General features: G+C 42.3%; 3 protein-coding genes and 1 long non-coding RNA gene across 4 annotated transcripts; 2 read left to right on the top strand and 2 right to left on the bottom strand.

Moving 5' to 3' along the window:
- Positions 1-14: 14 nt before the first annotated feature.
- Positions 15-8,663, bottom strand: LOC129580747 (uncharacterized). Its single transcript, XM_055471406.1, has 17 exons — positions 8,374-8,663; positions 7,836-8,179; positions 7,301-7,382; positions 6,967-7,236; positions 6,618-6,871; positions 5,986-6,536; positions 5,180-5,844; positions 3,073-3,379; positions 2,892-2,949; positions 2,730-2,827; positions 2,627-2,665; positions 2,313-2,537; positions 1,882-2,243; positions 1,382-1,753; positions 1,170-1,322; positions 910-1,107; positions 15-695 (listed from the first exon to the last, which is right to left on the bottom strand). Exons 2-17 carry the CDS (start codon positions 8,146-8,148, stop codon positions 143-145), a joined length of 4,500 nt encoding a protein of 1,499 aa, XP_055327381.1. The 5' UTR covers positions 8,149-8,179; positions 8,374-8,663; the 3' UTR covers positions 15-142.
- Positions 3,802-4,444, top strand: LOC129602793 (uncharacterized). Its single transcript, XR_008692440.1, has 2 exons — positions 3,802-4,026; positions 4,124-4,444. It is a non-coding gene; the product is annotated as an uncharacterized LOC129602793 (long non-coding RNA).
- A 135-nt stretch (positions 8,664-8,798) lies between the features above and the next one.
- On the top strand, positions 8,799-11,769 carry LOC129602791 (ATP-dependent RNA helicase DDX18-like). The gene is made up of 8 exons (XM_055501940.1): positions 8,799-9,090; positions 9,167-9,368; positions 9,662-10,077; positions 10,158-10,297; positions 10,369-10,530; positions 10,594-10,746; positions 10,983-11,331; positions 11,408-11,769. Exons 1-8 carry the CDS (start codon positions 8,880-8,882, stop codon positions 11,530-11,532), a joined length of 1,758 nt encoding a protein of 585 aa, XP_055357915.1. The 5' UTR covers positions 8,799-8,879; the 3' UTR covers positions 11,533-11,769.
- LOC129602790 (integrator complex subunit 4-like) lies at positions 11,567-16,311 on the bottom strand. Its single transcript, XM_055501939.1, has 8 exons — positions 15,744-16,311; positions 15,068-15,687; positions 14,551-14,789; positions 14,158-14,472; positions 13,585-14,094; positions 12,815-13,248; positions 12,288-12,642; positions 11,567-12,121 (listed from the first exon to the last, which is right to left on the bottom strand). The coding sequence occupies exons 1-8, from the start codon at positions 15,993-15,995 to the stop codon at positions 11,802-11,804; spliced, it is 3,045 nt and encodes a 1,014-aa protein (XP_055357914.1). The 5' UTR covers positions 15,996-16,311; the 3' UTR covers positions 11,567-11,801.
- Between the last annotated feature and the right edge of the window lie 117 nt (positions 16,312-16,428).

The following is a 16,428-nucleotide window of genomic DNA, read 5'->3' on the forward strand; positions in this document are numbered from 1 at the left end:
AATCATTTCTGCGCTTACCAGTTAGGATTCATTTATGTAAACCATAAAGTCCGAACCATGAACCGTTGCATCACAGCTTAAAGCAATAAGAAACATTACCGTATGGCACATCAGCTATGAAACGCAAAAAAAACAGCACTGATTATTCATCAGGCGGTTCTGTATAATTTCCACTAATAAGAAAATCCCCCAGAAAACTGTAATGCGGCTCTCGTTCAGTCGTGCCGGATACGTCCATCGATATATCCATTGCAACAGATTCGTCGCCAGGCAGATCAACCACACCCTTCGACGTCGAAGGCACAGAAATATTAAGAGCGGATGTATGTGCGACGCTCGAGCTTTTCTTCGTACTCCGCTTTACAGATGAACGTCCGCTTTCGGAAAGGCTTATCGAAGGTGCTCGAGCAATACGATTCCGACGCGGCACACCAGCAGTTACCATCAGATCAGGAGGAACGGATGGCAAAAGGTGCGCAACGCCTTCTTCAGCAAGAATATCTACTGTTTCGCCAAGCATCTTCTTGGTCAATGTATCATCCTTGTTGACAGCTAGCGCTCGTTGAAATGCTTCCACGGCACTTTGGAGATGACCCAACATATAATGTGCCATCCCAATAATTTTTAGGACACCACTGTTCTTTGAATTAATATGACTTGCCAGGATGGCATACTTCAGTGCTTCCTCGCCCTTACTAAAAAGCAACACAAATTTCGTAGTTTCATGTCTGTTGGTGCTAAAATCCCGCACTAATGCGTGCCTGCTGTCACACCCTAAATCACTTCAATAAATTAGGCGCAACAAGGAACTTAGACAACAGCTCAAGCCTTCGTACTGTTATGAGTAAAAATTATCGAAATGAGCTATCAATAGTATATTGATAACTAAAACACTGCTATAGTACTTGCCGCAGTTTCATATATGCTGTGGCCAACGTCTCTAGGATGCCTTCAACACCGGAATCCATAGTTGTCTGTTCCGTGCTGTCCAGTTTAATGACATCCAGCGCATGTAAGAGATTCTCCACAGCCAACATTATTTCCTTCTTGCTATCGTTTAAAGCGCTCGCATTTGCTGTAGCAGTCTGATTTTTGGATAAGATAACACTAAAATCAAACGAGGGTATAATGGCCGTCAAGTGCAACAAGCGACTTGCTCCAACACATACTCTGCTTTTTTTATATGCAGAATTCCAATTTCGTGCAGTACTGCTGGGTCATCCGGGGCTAGCTGCTTCGCTTCTCCATAAAATCTCTCGGCCAAGACGTGATTGTTCGTTCGTACATATTCACGTGCTATGTACATGTAAGGGAAAAAGGAGCTGCGCAAAAATCGGTACATTACAATCTACTTCAAGTACTCGCAGGCAAACAAGATTACCCTTTCATCACATCAACCGCATGGAAATACGCAGCCATTGCTTGGTCATGTTCCCGCTCGCGGGAAAACGAATGTCCATACAATAACCACACATGTCCACAACTCTTGTCCATACCAATCGCTTTGGCTAGGTATCGTCGTGTTAATTCCATATGGTTGCAGACGTAATAATACGCAGCCGTTGCATACCAAGTCATCATATCTTGTGGATACATAGCCACTAATCGATGGGACAGATCGAAAAGTAGACTACTTTTATTAAAATGCACCAGAGCAGCCACATGAACTAGCAAACAATTCCGGTAGAGCGGCTTTATCCTCATTATTTCGTGAGTGATTTCCATAGCTTTGGCATAATCGCGCCTTTGCAAACTGAAAAGCATCTTGGAAATCGTGACCAAAAATTATGATAAAAACTGCACAGCAACTTCGACTATATCATACTTTCTAAGCGACGAATATTGCATCTGTATTACAAACAGTTTATTAAACTGGCTTACAAGTATTCGGCTTTTGTGAGCAGGAAATCAGGATTTCGATCAAATTTTGTCTTCTCAACGCTACGCTCTCCAGTACTTTTTCCGTTTTCCCAATTGAGTTCCGGCTGTAATCTGCCGCGATATATCACATCAACAAGAGATGTTCCTTCATCGCCAAACATTTGCTGGGTTCGTTCATGAACATCCACCAAAATCTTCCCCTTTTCTGTCACTGTCAGTGCTTGACGGGAAGCCAAATACTCCAGTGCGTCGACAGAGAAGGGATCAATTTCCAAAGCCTGCTGGTACGCAGCACATGCCATTTGGCGATTGTCTTGGCGATCGTATATCTTTCCTTTAAGAATTTCGATGGCTGCCAAAAACTAGAAACACAAAGGCAGGCAAAAATCTTATTAAAGGCAGTTTTGACTTGTTAAAATTAATCATTTTACGTTTTCAGCGTCAATGTCATCGTCCTCAACGGGCAATTTCAAACCATTCCGTTCAACAGGTCCCGTTGGTGTCATGCAGATGTCGTCAATATGCATTTCCGACCCATTTTCGCTTATATATGATTTCTGTAGAGATGAGAAGACGCGCGAACCATTTTTATTATATTCTGGCACTGTAGGTAATCGCAATATCCGCAAAGCTTCCTCGAGATCGCCGGTGACAAACTGCAAAAAAAATCAAGATTTGGAAAAACTATAAAAACAATACTAAAAGTTAATTCTGCAGTGAGTCTGATCACAGTACCAGTACTCACGTAGCATCGTCCAAGCCAATACCGAAAGTCAATTCTTCGCTAGAAAACCCAAAAAAGATTCGACAACAACTTTTGTGAGTATTGAGCCACAAATGAGGAATACCTTTTCCAGATTTCTTGTTTCTATCATATTTCGGCAAGCAGCATATTGGCCGTCCATAAACAATAACTCACAAACGCTGAGAAGATCGGATAGATTCTCTGCAAAAATCGCCTTTCTCCATAATCTGAGTTTTCGGAGGTAAAAGAAATGATATTACTATACCGTAATCGGATAAGTTAGCCAATTTATCCATCCAAAATTCTGCAGCATCGTAACGTCCCTACAAACACAGAAAATACAGTCAAGCAATGGTGGCACAGTCCATGTAAAAATTCCAGCTCAATTTTTTAAAATCAGGTATCTTGGACCTTCTCGATATGGCGTATGTTATGTTATTACTTACTGTTTTCCAATAAAGGCTAATTTTCTGCCGGATTTTAGCTATCACAGTCGCATCCGGACTATCCCAATACCCAAGCGAAACAGACTGGCGATCAGTCGGCGGTTCTGTCGCAAGTCTTTCCGTGGAAAACGATAGTTTACTCTTGGAGGAAGCGTTGGGAGATCGATGCATGTTTGAAGGAGGCATCAAAGACTCGGCCAGTTTCACAAATAAGATCAGATTATACAAAGCAGTACAAATTACGCACAGACTGTTCCGGATTAAGCACCAGAATTCCCCCACAGCCGTCAATACGCAGACGTCAAAATTTCAAACCTTCAGGAGAACCGGAACGATGCATGTCGCAGGCTCGCAGCTTTGCAAGGTTACTTTGGTCTTCCAATAAATGCGCAGTGGGTTAGCGACCACCCAACTATGAATTCCATATTATTAAAATGCAGTTTTAAAGATTCGACGGAACGACCAGGCAATCACCTTTAATAAACAAGTTCACCGCAATTTTTTGTAAGTACAGTAATTCAATTACATACTTACACTCCAGTGACTCCATATTTCACAAAAAAAATCGAATGGGCTAAATTTGGATAAAAATCAAAAACAAAGTTACAAACAGATAGGCTTTGAATCAAATACCAGTGGCAGTGCAACGAATACCAGTGCCAGTGCAATGAAAACGAATGCCAGTGCGAGGTGTCTGGTATTGGAAGAGGCATTACTGGAACAGGAAGTCGTCGGGTCTTTCGTCGTTTTCGGGGTGGCCAACATTTGGGATCGTTTTCAAAGTTTCCTTGTAATCGGTAATCCTTTTGACCATTCGATTTGATCCAGTTTTGATTTTTGTCACTGTTTTGTCAGTCAGGTAGAGTCGTTCAGTTATATTATTTTACGATGGCTGCAGCGTGGCGAGTGGCTGGACTTAATTATATTCGTTATTCCCAGATTGCTGCACGATGCGTAAGTGCTTAGGTAGTACTCATTGTCCAAGCTGTGAGCTAAACTGGCATTTCGCATTTTACCGATAGCGAAGATGGCAGCGCTTTGATTTATTTAGGTACGGCAGGCTTTAAAGTCGGAATATAAGAACGAAGCCGCAAAGCGCGCAGACGCAAGCGCCCGAGTGACTCGATGGGAGGAAGGACGCGCGGGAGCCATGCAGGCTGCCAAGAACTAAGTGACAGGCAAACATTTTTTTGCAAAATGCTGGTCCGTTGGTAGAGTGCATCTTCCATTTGAATACTATGTAATTACAGCGCGGCCGTGAAGATCAGTCTGTTGGAGTGTGCAGAGTGTGACGTCGTGTTAATTATTTCATTTTATGCGTAAATGCTGGGAATTTGTCGTAAACTGCCTACATAAATAACGACATGGGTTCTACGAAGCTGGTGCAGTAAAAAAAATCTACGAAGCTGGTCTATTATGGTAAAATTACTCTGTGTTAAAAGTCTCAACTACGTAATTTGGTGGCAGTTTTGAGCAGATATCGCGCAAACCATGCAACTATGCATTGCATTCAAGCATGCAAGATGTTGGATCGAGGATATTTAATTATATCGAGGATATTATATTTTTCTTCTTTTGTTGAAAAATTGCAGACTCCGAAAGCCTGTCAAAATTTTCTCTTAACCACATCAATATCATGCGTATATTACTCGATTCTGTAGACTGTAGAGAAGCACATATGTGGGAGCATTTTCATGTTAGTTTGCGATGCTGCGCTAACATTTCAGCAGTACAGTACTTAAACAGTTGACACAATAGACTCAGCAGTACTGTACATTGTGCAAAAAATTGTATTCTCTGCCACGGGTGCTTTTGTTCTTGAAATTTATTTACCGTACCTTTTCTTTTGCCTCTAACTATAGCATTTATATAGTTGAAGGAGAAAGTAAAGCATTTGTGTCGCAATTATTGCACAGCACTGTACAATGTGCGTCATATTAAAGAAGGATTAGCCTTCCCGGTTGTCACTTCCTCTCTTCCATAAAAACGCTTCGCCAGGTTACATACGACACGAACTCGCTTTATTAGCAGAAAATAGTCAAAATACCATTAAAAATCGAAAGACATCAATCGGAAAATGGATCGGAATCCATATCCATTTCAGAACAATCCGCGGCGCTTTTTCCCACCGGAACTTTCAAAGCTTGTAGATCGTTTCATCGTGGCCAACGATACATCATCTGCAAGTGCTACTTTTTTAGTCGGTCTGGCAGAACGGTCTTCCAGATCACCGAAATCCAACTCAACATCGGAATCTTGTTTCTCGACGATTTCTACATCACGATCGCAGCCGTTTTCGACAATTTGTACATCTGCATTTCCATTGTGAGATGTAGAAGAAGCTCCTTCCTCAATGTCATCTGTTAGAACATGCTCCTCGTATGCACTAAATGCCGCCAAAATATCCTCGTCGTCTTCATTCTGTTCCGACTCGTAGTCCCCAGCAGCTGTTGGGGAATCTTTTGTTTTTACCAATTTCTGGTAAGTCCGGTCGTCTATTTCAAACGAGATTTCCAATTTCGCTTGATCTCGCAGCAGAGTAGGCGCAAGCGGGCCAGCGACTATGTATGTCACGTAATTGTAAGCAGTTGCATGGAATGTTTGTCCCAGGTAGTTATTCAGAATCATATCCACAATAATCCGTTCGCAATCGGACTGCGTGGCTGTTTTCACATTTCCCAGCCGTATCTGTCGCTTATTCAGCCATGCATCAATGACTTGTGCAGCAGTACATTTCCCGGTTTTTGAGCGCCCAATCGCGACCTTCACCGCCTGTAACGAACAAGAAAATAATGGATCTGAGTTTAATAATAATGTATAAATTGCACTGATTTCCGGTCATAAAAACCACAGAAAATTTTTAAAAAGTTTTAAACAATTTCAGTCTTAAATAATTTACACATTAAATCAGACCTTTACGATGTCTTTAGCGTGCTCTGTCACGTCAATCGTAATGGTATGGCGATTCGCCCGCTTCTTGCAAATGTCACACATCTCATCGCACATATCCGACGTCCATTTTTCACCGAAAAACTGCGCCAGGGGCCATCTTCGGCACTTGTCGATATTGTGAGCATAGCGCACCATTTCCCGAACGTTGTCCTGTCCAACCTTCTCCGTGAAAGTCAAAGAGGTCATACGGAATGCATCTTGCATCCGGAAGAACAGTATGCAAGCTGACTTCTTTCCGTCCCGTCCAGCACGACCGCTTTCTTGGTAATAAGTCTCGATACTTTTGCTGATTGTATGATGGATAACAAAACGCACATCCGGTTTATCAATGCCCATACCGAACGCCACTGTCGCCACAACGACAGAAATCTCGTTATTTAGCCAAGCGTGATGGGTTACGGAGCGTTTCTCAGGTGTGAGCGATGCGTGATACGGTTTAGCCTTCACGCCGCGCTGTACAAGATCTTGAGCGACTTCTTCGGTGTCCTTAATGGACAGACAGTAAACAATACCTGCGGAAGAAGAGAGTCTGTCCGTTGTTTAAATTGCCGGTATGAAGGCTACACATTTCCGCTATACTGTTTTACGCTTACCTGACTGTCCATCAAAACGGTGTTTAATGAGATTAGCAATTTTATCCACAGCCAAACTGGTGGCAGAGGGCTTATACTGCACTTCGTACAAGAGATTCCCTCGGTTAAACGGCGCACGAAAAACTACGGAACCCTGGAGCCCCAAAATATTCTGAACATCTTCCAGTACACGGACAGTCGCCGTGGCAGTGAGTCCCAATATCGGCGTCTGAGGGTACTGGCGCTTCAGGATGTTAAGAGCCTTATAATCCGGCCTGAAATAAATTTTTTCTGGATTAATTATACACCATTAGCGTACGATCGCATAAAAACAGCACATCCGGAAAAAAGTCGGTTTCATCAGCTTCACCTAAAATCATGGCCCCACTGACTGCAGCAGTGCACCTCATCTATCACAATGCGAGAGAGCATTCCCGCAGCGTAAAGAGCTTCCATCCGCGCGTTGAAGGTCTTCGTTTTAGCAATCCTCTCTGGGGTAACGTAAATAATTCTCAACGTTGTTTTCGGATCCATCAGCCTCGTCAAGACTTGGCGGCTTTGTTCTGCTGGCAGCCCCGAATGGAAAGTCACGCCCTCTATTCCGTATTTTCGCAAAGCCAGGAACTGGTCCTCCATTAAACTGCAAAGGTAGACGCATATTATACATTTTAGTATTTTACATTAGCAGTTCAAGAACATTTTACCTGACAAGGGGAGAGATGACAACGGTAATTCCACGCAGCGATGCAACAGCGGGGATCTGATAGCACAGCGATTTTCCTCCGCCTATAAATAACAAGTTTTTGTAATATTCTGAACACGGCCTGGAATAGTGGAATTACTCTGCCGTATAATATTACACTGCCTGGAAAGTATAAATCGGACAAAGGAAAAATCTAACATGTAATTATTCAACTTTTGCAGACTACCGGCATTTACCGTCATTCAACTGCTAACTGCTTCCAAAATCTGAAATTTTTGTTAAAGTTATTATCAGTTCGGTATGTAGTTATGTACACACACTGTATCAACAGGCATGGTAGTAACATTTTTTCAACTTGATGTGCATTTATGAACTGAAAAACGACAAAAATTCGAAGAAAAAATACAGCTGCAGGTGCGAAACAACAAATCTTAAAAAGAGCTGTCAAATTTTCAATAATTTTCATCAAATACAGATACCCGACATTCTGGACACAGCTGCGGCTTTCTCAAAAAATTAGTCAGACAAGCAATTACCTGTCGGCATAATGAGAATGCAGTCTTTATTCGCCATAGTCACGTTAATTGTTGACAGCTGCAGTGGACGAAAACTAGCAATTCCCATTTTGGTGCGAATTTTATCCACAGCATCACTCCAGGGAAATATACCACGCTCCCAGTCATGATCTTGAGATCTCTGTTGAGATACTTTCACCTTAGCCAGCAAAGCTTGCTTGCGCTGTTCTAAAGCTTCGCGTCGCTTGCGAAATTCTTGTATCTTTAGATCCACTACAGCAATCTCTTCATCAATGGTTGCCAGTTCGGACTGCAGTGATTTCGCTGCAGCCATGGCGGACAATAAACGGCGCTCAATTAAGTACCTAAAGAGCTAAATTAGTACCTGGCACGCACAAGAGATAACATCGACCATGCAAACTGCATGCTGCAAACCTACATTACTGCAAGACCTCGCAACCTCAACGCTGAAGAAAACGGCATTTAAATCTTATCGCACTGTTACTTCCTAATGGGTGACAGTAAGTCACTAACCACCTATTCACGGTAGTTCACTCACCGAGTCCTTCACAACGATTGCCAGCTGACAGATGTCCCAACTCGCAAATACTTTGGTTTGGCAGCAGTATATTCAACAGTCCCGCGTATCGCGGACTTGCAGTTATAAGTCAGTAAGTGCGACAGAAAATGTCACCAGAAATCAGAAAGTTCATGCTACTTCTTCCTTTTGATTTCGTATCATAAGAGTGCACAATAATATTATTGTGCACTCATCATAATCTCTTGCAACTTGCAAGCACCAAATCGAAGTGTTTCAAATTTTGTGCACTTCCTGACTTCCAACTTCTACAGAAAGTTCAACTCTTCCACTTAATACAACAAAAACATAACTACAGTCGTGTTTCATTGCGACCGCCCGCAGAACTGGTTTCCTACCGACACTTCGACGAAGCTCGGCTCGCCGGTTCAACACATTTTGTAATTTTACAGATTTTGTGCCACAAACTCTGCTTCGGTAAATCATAAAACTGGATTTCCTCTTTTTGTATTTTATTAGCCTTCATTATGTCTCTTCCGGACAAGATATTAAAGAAAAAGCTGAATAAATGGGAAACCATGAAGAAAACTGAACGACAGAAACGGATGGAAAAAGAAGCCCCGGTACGGAAACGAAAAGCTAGCGAGGCAGAAGAGGAACCTGAGTCGGGAAACCATGAAGGTCCACGAGAAGACCAGTCCGGTCGTTCCAGCAGAATTGTTCCATCTTCGATCAGCAGTATGTTTGTGAAAATGTAACGTTTATCCTACAACAGTAACAATACATAGCCTTAGTATGTTTTGCACCCATTCAGTGTCTGATGGGCAAAATGGCAAGGCAGAGTCTGTCGAAGAAGTTTCCCATGATTCCGGAAAAGATGTGACGACGAACGGCTTGCCGTTCTCTGACCTTGAAGGAAAGGTGTCAGACAACATTTTGAAGGCGGTGAAAGAGATGACATTTACCCATATGACCGATATTCAAAGCAGATGTATACCACCTCTTTTGGAAGGAAGGTACAGTGCACTGCTAATCGCATACTATGTAATCCCTTTAGTCTTGCACTCACTGAATTAACGAGTTAAAAATTATGTCATCTACTCACCGTAGATTTCTTAGGCTTTCTTTGTACTTAAAAGTATGGCATTCGTTTTTTGTAATAATTTTTTTGAGTAAATTTAGTATTTGTTTTTTATGGTGAATTTTTACTTTTTTAAGAGTCTTAATAATTGTAAACGAAATGGCAGCATCGATTATTTTTTATATTGGGTGTGAACAGATGATTTAGTTTATTTTGTTTGTCTGGTAGGGATTTGATTGGTTCGGCCCGTACAGGAAGCGGTAAAACTTTGGCTTTTCTTATTCCGGCCATTGAGCTGCTGAATAAAGTAAAATTTCATCAACGCAACGGAACGGGATGTATTATTGTTTCTCCGACGCGAGAGCTGTCTATGCAGACGTTTGGAGTTCTGAAGGAACTGCTAAAATTTTCTACACTTACTTTCGGATTGATTATGGGGGGAACTAATCGGCAAGCGGAAGCCGATAAATTGGCCAAAGGAGTTAACATCCTCGTAGCGACACCTGGTCGGCTGTTGGACCATATGCAGAGCACCAATCAGTTCGTGTATAAGAATTTATTGTGCTTGGTAATTGACGAAGCGGATCGAATTCTGGATATAGGATTCGAGGAAGAAATTAAGCAGATCATTCGACTGTTACCTAGTGAGTTTTTTTATGCGATCTGAGCTTCTTGGTACCATGAATCCTTGTGCGAAAATGTGTTCATTCAAATAATTTTGTAGAAAAACGACAAACCATGCTGTTCAGTGCAACTCAGACCCAGAAAACAACCGATCTCATAAAACTGGCCGTCTCCACCGCGCCGATTTATGTCGGCATCGACGACGACAAGCAGGTTGCGACTGTGGAAGGGCTTAATCAGGTTAATACTTTTGTCGAATATTTTCGATGGATGGAAGAAAGAACAACTGCTTTAATGGTCGTGTTTTTCAGGGATACGTTGTCTGCCCCTCAGATAAACGATTCCAGTTACTGTTTACCTTTCTAAAGAAAAATAAGAAAAGCAAAGTCATGGTATTCTTCAGCTCGTGTTTGTCCGTGAAGTTCCACCATGAACTGCTTAATTATATTGGATTGAGCGTAATGTGCATACATGTAAGTACACATCTGTTTCCGATTTTTCCGACATTCAGAAAGAAATGTTGCGGTTTTTTTCAGGGTCGGCAGAAGCAAGCCAAGCGAACGACCACGTTTTTCCAGTTCTGCAACGCAGAAAGCGGCATTTTGCTTTGTACCGACGTTGCTGCGCGAGGACTAGATATTCCTCAAGTTGATTGGATTGTTCAGTATGATCCCCCGGACGATCCGAAGGTGATTTTTTTACCATCCATTTCTTTCTTTACTGTACAGCGTTACTGTTTTCTTTACTGTGCTTTTCTTTACTGTTCTGCGCTAGTTGTAACGCATAGTTCGAATACCATTCCTATTACAGGCGCTTGTGGGTTCTTATTGTTGCAGCTTATTACGTTGCTTTATTCCAGTTTTCCGAATTACGTAATTTTATTCAGGTTACCAGAAAATTGTATTAATTTGCAAGTTTATTACAGGAATACATTCATCGTGTCGGACGAACAGCGCGCGGTGAAGGAGGGCGAGGCCAAGCTTTACTCATCTTGAGACCAGAGGAGTTATTGTTTTTGCGGTACTTGAAACAGGCTCGCGTACCATTAACGGAGTTCGAGTTCTCGTGGAATAAGGTTGCCGATGTCCAGGACCAATTTGAAAAATTAATGGAGAAGAATTATTTTTTAAACATGTCGGGACGTGAAGCGTACAAATCATACGTGAGGGCATACGATTCACATCACCTCAAACAAATTTTCGATGTCAACACATTGGATCTGAAATTAGTGGCAAAATCATTTGGATTCAAAATACCGCCTATGGTAGAACTGGGTACGTCATCTGCGTATGGACAATCATTGCAGTTTACTGTGGCATGAAATTAACGCTTGTGCATTTCGGTTTTCAGGTGTAACTAGTGGTAATCGAGCAAAATCAAAAGAACTAGGCGCTGGATATCAGCGTCCACCAATTGCAAAGAAACGAAAGCTGTATAAGCAGTTCCCGACTAAAAAGGAGCAGGAATACTTATAACATTATGTTTTCATCAATTTCCTAACCTTACGAAGATGTGCGAAATTGGCGTTCTTGTGTTGTGTTATGTATCTGCCAAGCGTTTGCATGCAAGCGCGATTTTTACACAATTTTTATCGGTAACTTACCAACGATACGCATGACGTACGTTGATAAAGAAAACAAAACCCAATCTAAGGGCCATAATACCGCAATTACATAATCCAAACTGCGGATCACCCAAAATAAAATCAAATCTCCGCTTTAAATTGGCTTCATCCCTTGCTGCATTATAGATGTGTTCGAATACTTTGTGGCATAACTTTATACGTCACTGCTTTGCCAAGGTAGAGTAATTTCTTCGTATCTTCTTCTTGAAGCAGCTGGTAGTTGCCATTTCCTAATAGCGACAAAGTTTTACCGACCACGGTCTTCGCCAATTGGACAATAATTGCAGCCGCGGCACTCCATACGCTCTGACTGACAGCAAGATCTTTTTTAATAAAGAACTTCAGACGTCCATCCGCGTCACTCTCCGTCGTTGTGTCTTTAGCGGTAGGATAAACAACCAATCGGCGACCGTCCGGTAGCAAAATACAGATGACAATTCCTGTAAAAACCGTAACCCTATGAGATAAACAGAAAAATCACAACGGTAAAACCAGAACCATTATTGGATTATAAATAAATAAATCCAATAATTTAAAGGGGAAAAGCTGCGAAGTTCACCCGGGAAAAGTGGTACTTGAATGTATACTTAACTGCAAAGCACTTACCCGCCAAGTCCAAACATCCTTCTACGACAGCTTCCAAAGGAATTTTGTGAATTGTCCCAGCAACTACATTCACCACATATTCGTTCTCTATTGGTGACACAATATTCACGCTAACCCTTTGTATTTCACTGCCAGGAAGGCGAGGAACGGGGATACAACTCCGCAACCAGGATAGAAGCTTTGAATACGGGAGCTTTGTAGCGTACATTGTTTTCAGATCGTCTCCGATACCGGATATCCATCGAGGTAATTTTTCTCCATATTTACCAGACATGCCCTCCAAATCGGTGATGTCAATCAAAATTTCAGGTCCCACTTCCACCAAATCGCCAGACCGTTCTCCACTTTGTAAAGCCTGCACAGCAGAAATGCTATACAGTATAAACTATGAATATGTACAAATGCACCAGCGAATAATTTAAACAGCAATCAATCCCGAAGCTCATAACAACCATACACTAAAAACCTGGGCAAACTGCTTTTACAGACATTAAATGGCTGTTACCGAACACTTATTTTTGATTTACCTGAAGTAATTTGTCCTGAAGTATGAGGGTAGCCGTCAACAAGCGATCGCGGTCAGTCATACCAGTAAAAAGCGTTCTCATTTCATCCACGATGCTTTTGCTTACACCTGCTTCGTTCACATCGTTCTCTCTAAGCATATCATTTTCAGAGTTTTCCAATGCTTCCACGTATCGGCTAGCAAACCGGAACTGCAGATCCAACCATGCGCCAGCCGCCTCCTGTGAGACATTCCACTGTACCATATTTTGGATTTCCTTACGACCTACGTCCAAGATATCTGCGATGTTGCGATAGCCTTTTGCTTCAACGAACCGACGCTCAAGGATGGCAAGAAACGACGCAATATTGCCATCAGCAGAAGGATATTTCTGCAAACTGCCTTTTCTTGATTTTAGTCGTGCATTTCCAGCAGTGTCAAGATATGGGAACCATTCTGTAATGAGAATGAAATTCACAATAATTACAGAGATTGTACTAAAATCGAAACATGTCAAATCCCTGAACAAACTCAAAACTTTCATCGTTAATTTAATCCAAACCAAAAACAAAAATTCTACTTACAAGTCAGTGATGTACCACTGAAGTGACCGAACCCACACACATACTTGTACACTGTGTGTGATACACATGAATAACAATACATTAAATAAGCAAATACAATTATTATAGTACAAGCATAACGTGTTTATCGATACGTACACGTTGAAATTTTTTCTACGAAAGATTTTACCAACACTCCTCAAAGATATAGAAGTATTCGTATATTTACCGGGGTATTTATAGCGATAAAGAAGATAATGGCGTAAATGGAAATCCAAAAAAACTTTTACAATTTCCGGTGTAGAACTAGCTGCATTACACAGCAGTGCCATTGTGCCGATGTAGATTTTGTCGTCCGATTTAGTTTCCGATGAATGCAAATATGGATGGATATTCAAATACACGGTGGCTTCTTCGGCTATTAAAGCGCCGTTGCTAGCACCGATCTTCGCTAAACACTGGCATATCTGTCCATGATCCGAAGGATACTGTTTTAGGTTATTAAGAAGCTCTGTGTGCACCATTCTAATTAGTTTGGCGGATGAATATTTTAAAGTCGGCAAAATGGACCGAAGACCTTGACGAATGTCCAACGTTGCGTCTTGCAAAACGGTCAAAACCATTTCTAGCTGATCTTCTCGCAGCTCGACACCGCCCCCTAGTCTGGGGAACATCTGCAGGGCTTTTAGCCGCACATCATGAATTTCATCATTGAACATATCGACGAGGAATTCCGCGCCTGTTTAATTAAAAAAATAATTGTCTAAAACGATGCAAAAATGTTAAGTATAAAACGTCTCACTGGTAGAACCAAAGGTCGGATGCTTCTCTGCTAGCAAAGCCATGGAGATGACAGCCTGTTCCCGTACTTCTTGAAACTGGTCTTCCAGTGCTAAAACAAAGGCTCCCGTGGCACCGATGGACATCAGCGAAACGTCATCCTGTTGTAGACGTTCTTTAGGGGCATCGTCAGCCCATTTACGACCGCTAGACCATTCACCACTCTCGAACAAACGCTTCTGGCGCTCGTGTCCTGCAACCTTCACTCGCAAGTCCGACATCAGCTTCTTATCCACTGTCTGCAGGATGTAGTCAAGGGTCACGCCATTCATGCGACCTAAAAATTGACTCAAAATATTGAATATTCTATGACCTGTACTTCTATACGACATATCAATCACAAGTAATCTCGTACCCAAAATACTCGCAGCTTGAGCGCGAATATTAATTTCCCAATCATTGACACGATCACATATTTTGCAGAAGACATCATCAACTAAATTAATTGTTTCGGTTGTTTCGCTACTGTGCACAGCCTGCGCGTTCGCCACTTGCTGGCTAGGATAGTCGTCGCTCAGGCGAAAAATAAGGTTCATAACGGACGAACGAACCGAGGAGTCAATATCCTCCAGATCATTGCACAATCTCCGATAGCTGCAAAAATTTCACCATTACTACGACAAAACAATATTACAAACTACGACAAAACAATATTACAATAAACTTACACTGTACAACTCAAACAACACTAGCCAGCGAGTCCTCAAATTTATCAAAACGATCAGCAATTTACATAAGTAAAAAACGAAACAGAAAGCAGACCAATCAAACCTGAACGAACAGAACGGAACAGCCAGCACAAATATCTATACATTAATATCTATACACAAATATCTATACTTTAACTTATCACGAGCAGTGAAAATACTCACGTCGTTAGACTAAAGCGCATACGAAATCCACGCTCCGTCAACGCGTCCAGCATTCGGTAGGCCGCTGCGCGCACTTCATTACAGCCATCCTGAGCAAAACGGTTCCACAAACTGAGCACATACTGTCGCGATGTATCGCGGTAAGGCAGAACTTCCCCAATCACATCTAAACACGAAGCGAGCAGCACAGACCAACCACTATCACGCTGCATCATCTCGTCGTCGCCCTGAATATTCCCATCTGTTATATCGTCTTCGCCGTGCGCATCACTTGATAGCGGTGCTGTTAACGAAAAATTCCGCCATAAGAACTTGTCCACAATAGTCACAATGTGCCAGCAAAATGCGCTGTTCTGGCGATGCTTGACGCCTGCTTCCAGCAAGATCCGAGCGAGCTGCACCCGTATACGCGTGTCCCATGACGTAGAGTTGAGAACTTTAATAATAAATGGGCGCAAAACAGGGAAGCATGATGTCCCAAGAGATAACTTCAGCAATTCGCCCATACGCCGTAAAATTACGGAGTGCAGACTGTGAAAAATGTGAAACAGATCGCAGAGTTTTTCACACACGGCGACGATCTCATCCACGCTGACACTTACTCCATTCTCCGATATGGTCTGCAAGAAACGATCTGGTGAAAAAAATTTGTTCGAAGCGAGAAAACCCGACTGACATGTATCTGTGTGCTGAGATCGTCCAGGGCTGCCTGCGCTTTCTGCAAGTCGGTAATCCGTTCGATATCAGGCAGAACCAAAGATCGTGGATTCAAGCGGAGACGCTTCGGACTGCGCAGTGAGTCTTCTTCATCAATGTGTCTCCGCCCGCGACTCGATGATGCATTCTCTTCGCTCCCGGAGAGTTCCACATCCGTGTGGGTCACGGTGCTGGTATAATCTGTCAGCATGCGCTTTTTGTAGGCAGACATTGTACTGGCAGTGGCAGCGGAATGCGGTTTCCTGTAGCACGTCTGCGCGTTACCGCTGTTAGTGGATAATGCAGTACTGGTACAGTGATTGCTCGATGAAAAAGTACATATGTACTCTTGTCAAATCAGAAGACTGAGCAGTCCACCGACCATCGCCTCCACTGGTTAAACAAAACTCCAATGAAAAACTCCGTTATCAGTTATCAGCAGCAGATATAAAATTACCCAATTTAAAATTTACTGATTTACATTTACAAATTAGATAACTTTTCAACTTAAACCCAGATTTTCGAATTGTTATGATTTTGTGACTTGTAGTAAGATTGCCGCGAACTAATTTCGGTTGCCGAGCCGAGCCACTAACATTTCGGTTGCCGAGCCGAGCCACTCATGCAGTTACGCTGGTACTGCTAGGTCGTGGCCAACATATACC

The sequence above is a fragment of the Paramacrobiotus metropolitanus genome, unplaced genomic scaffold (genome assembly GCF_019649055.1).
Source record: "Paramacrobiotus metropolitanus isolate TYO unplaced genomic scaffold, Prichtersi_v1.0 Parri_scaffold0000004, whole genome shotgun sequence".
Taxonomy (NCBI): Eukaryota; Metazoa; Tardigrada; class Eutardigrada; order Parachela; family Macrobiotidae; genus Paramacrobiotus; species Paramacrobiotus metropolitanus.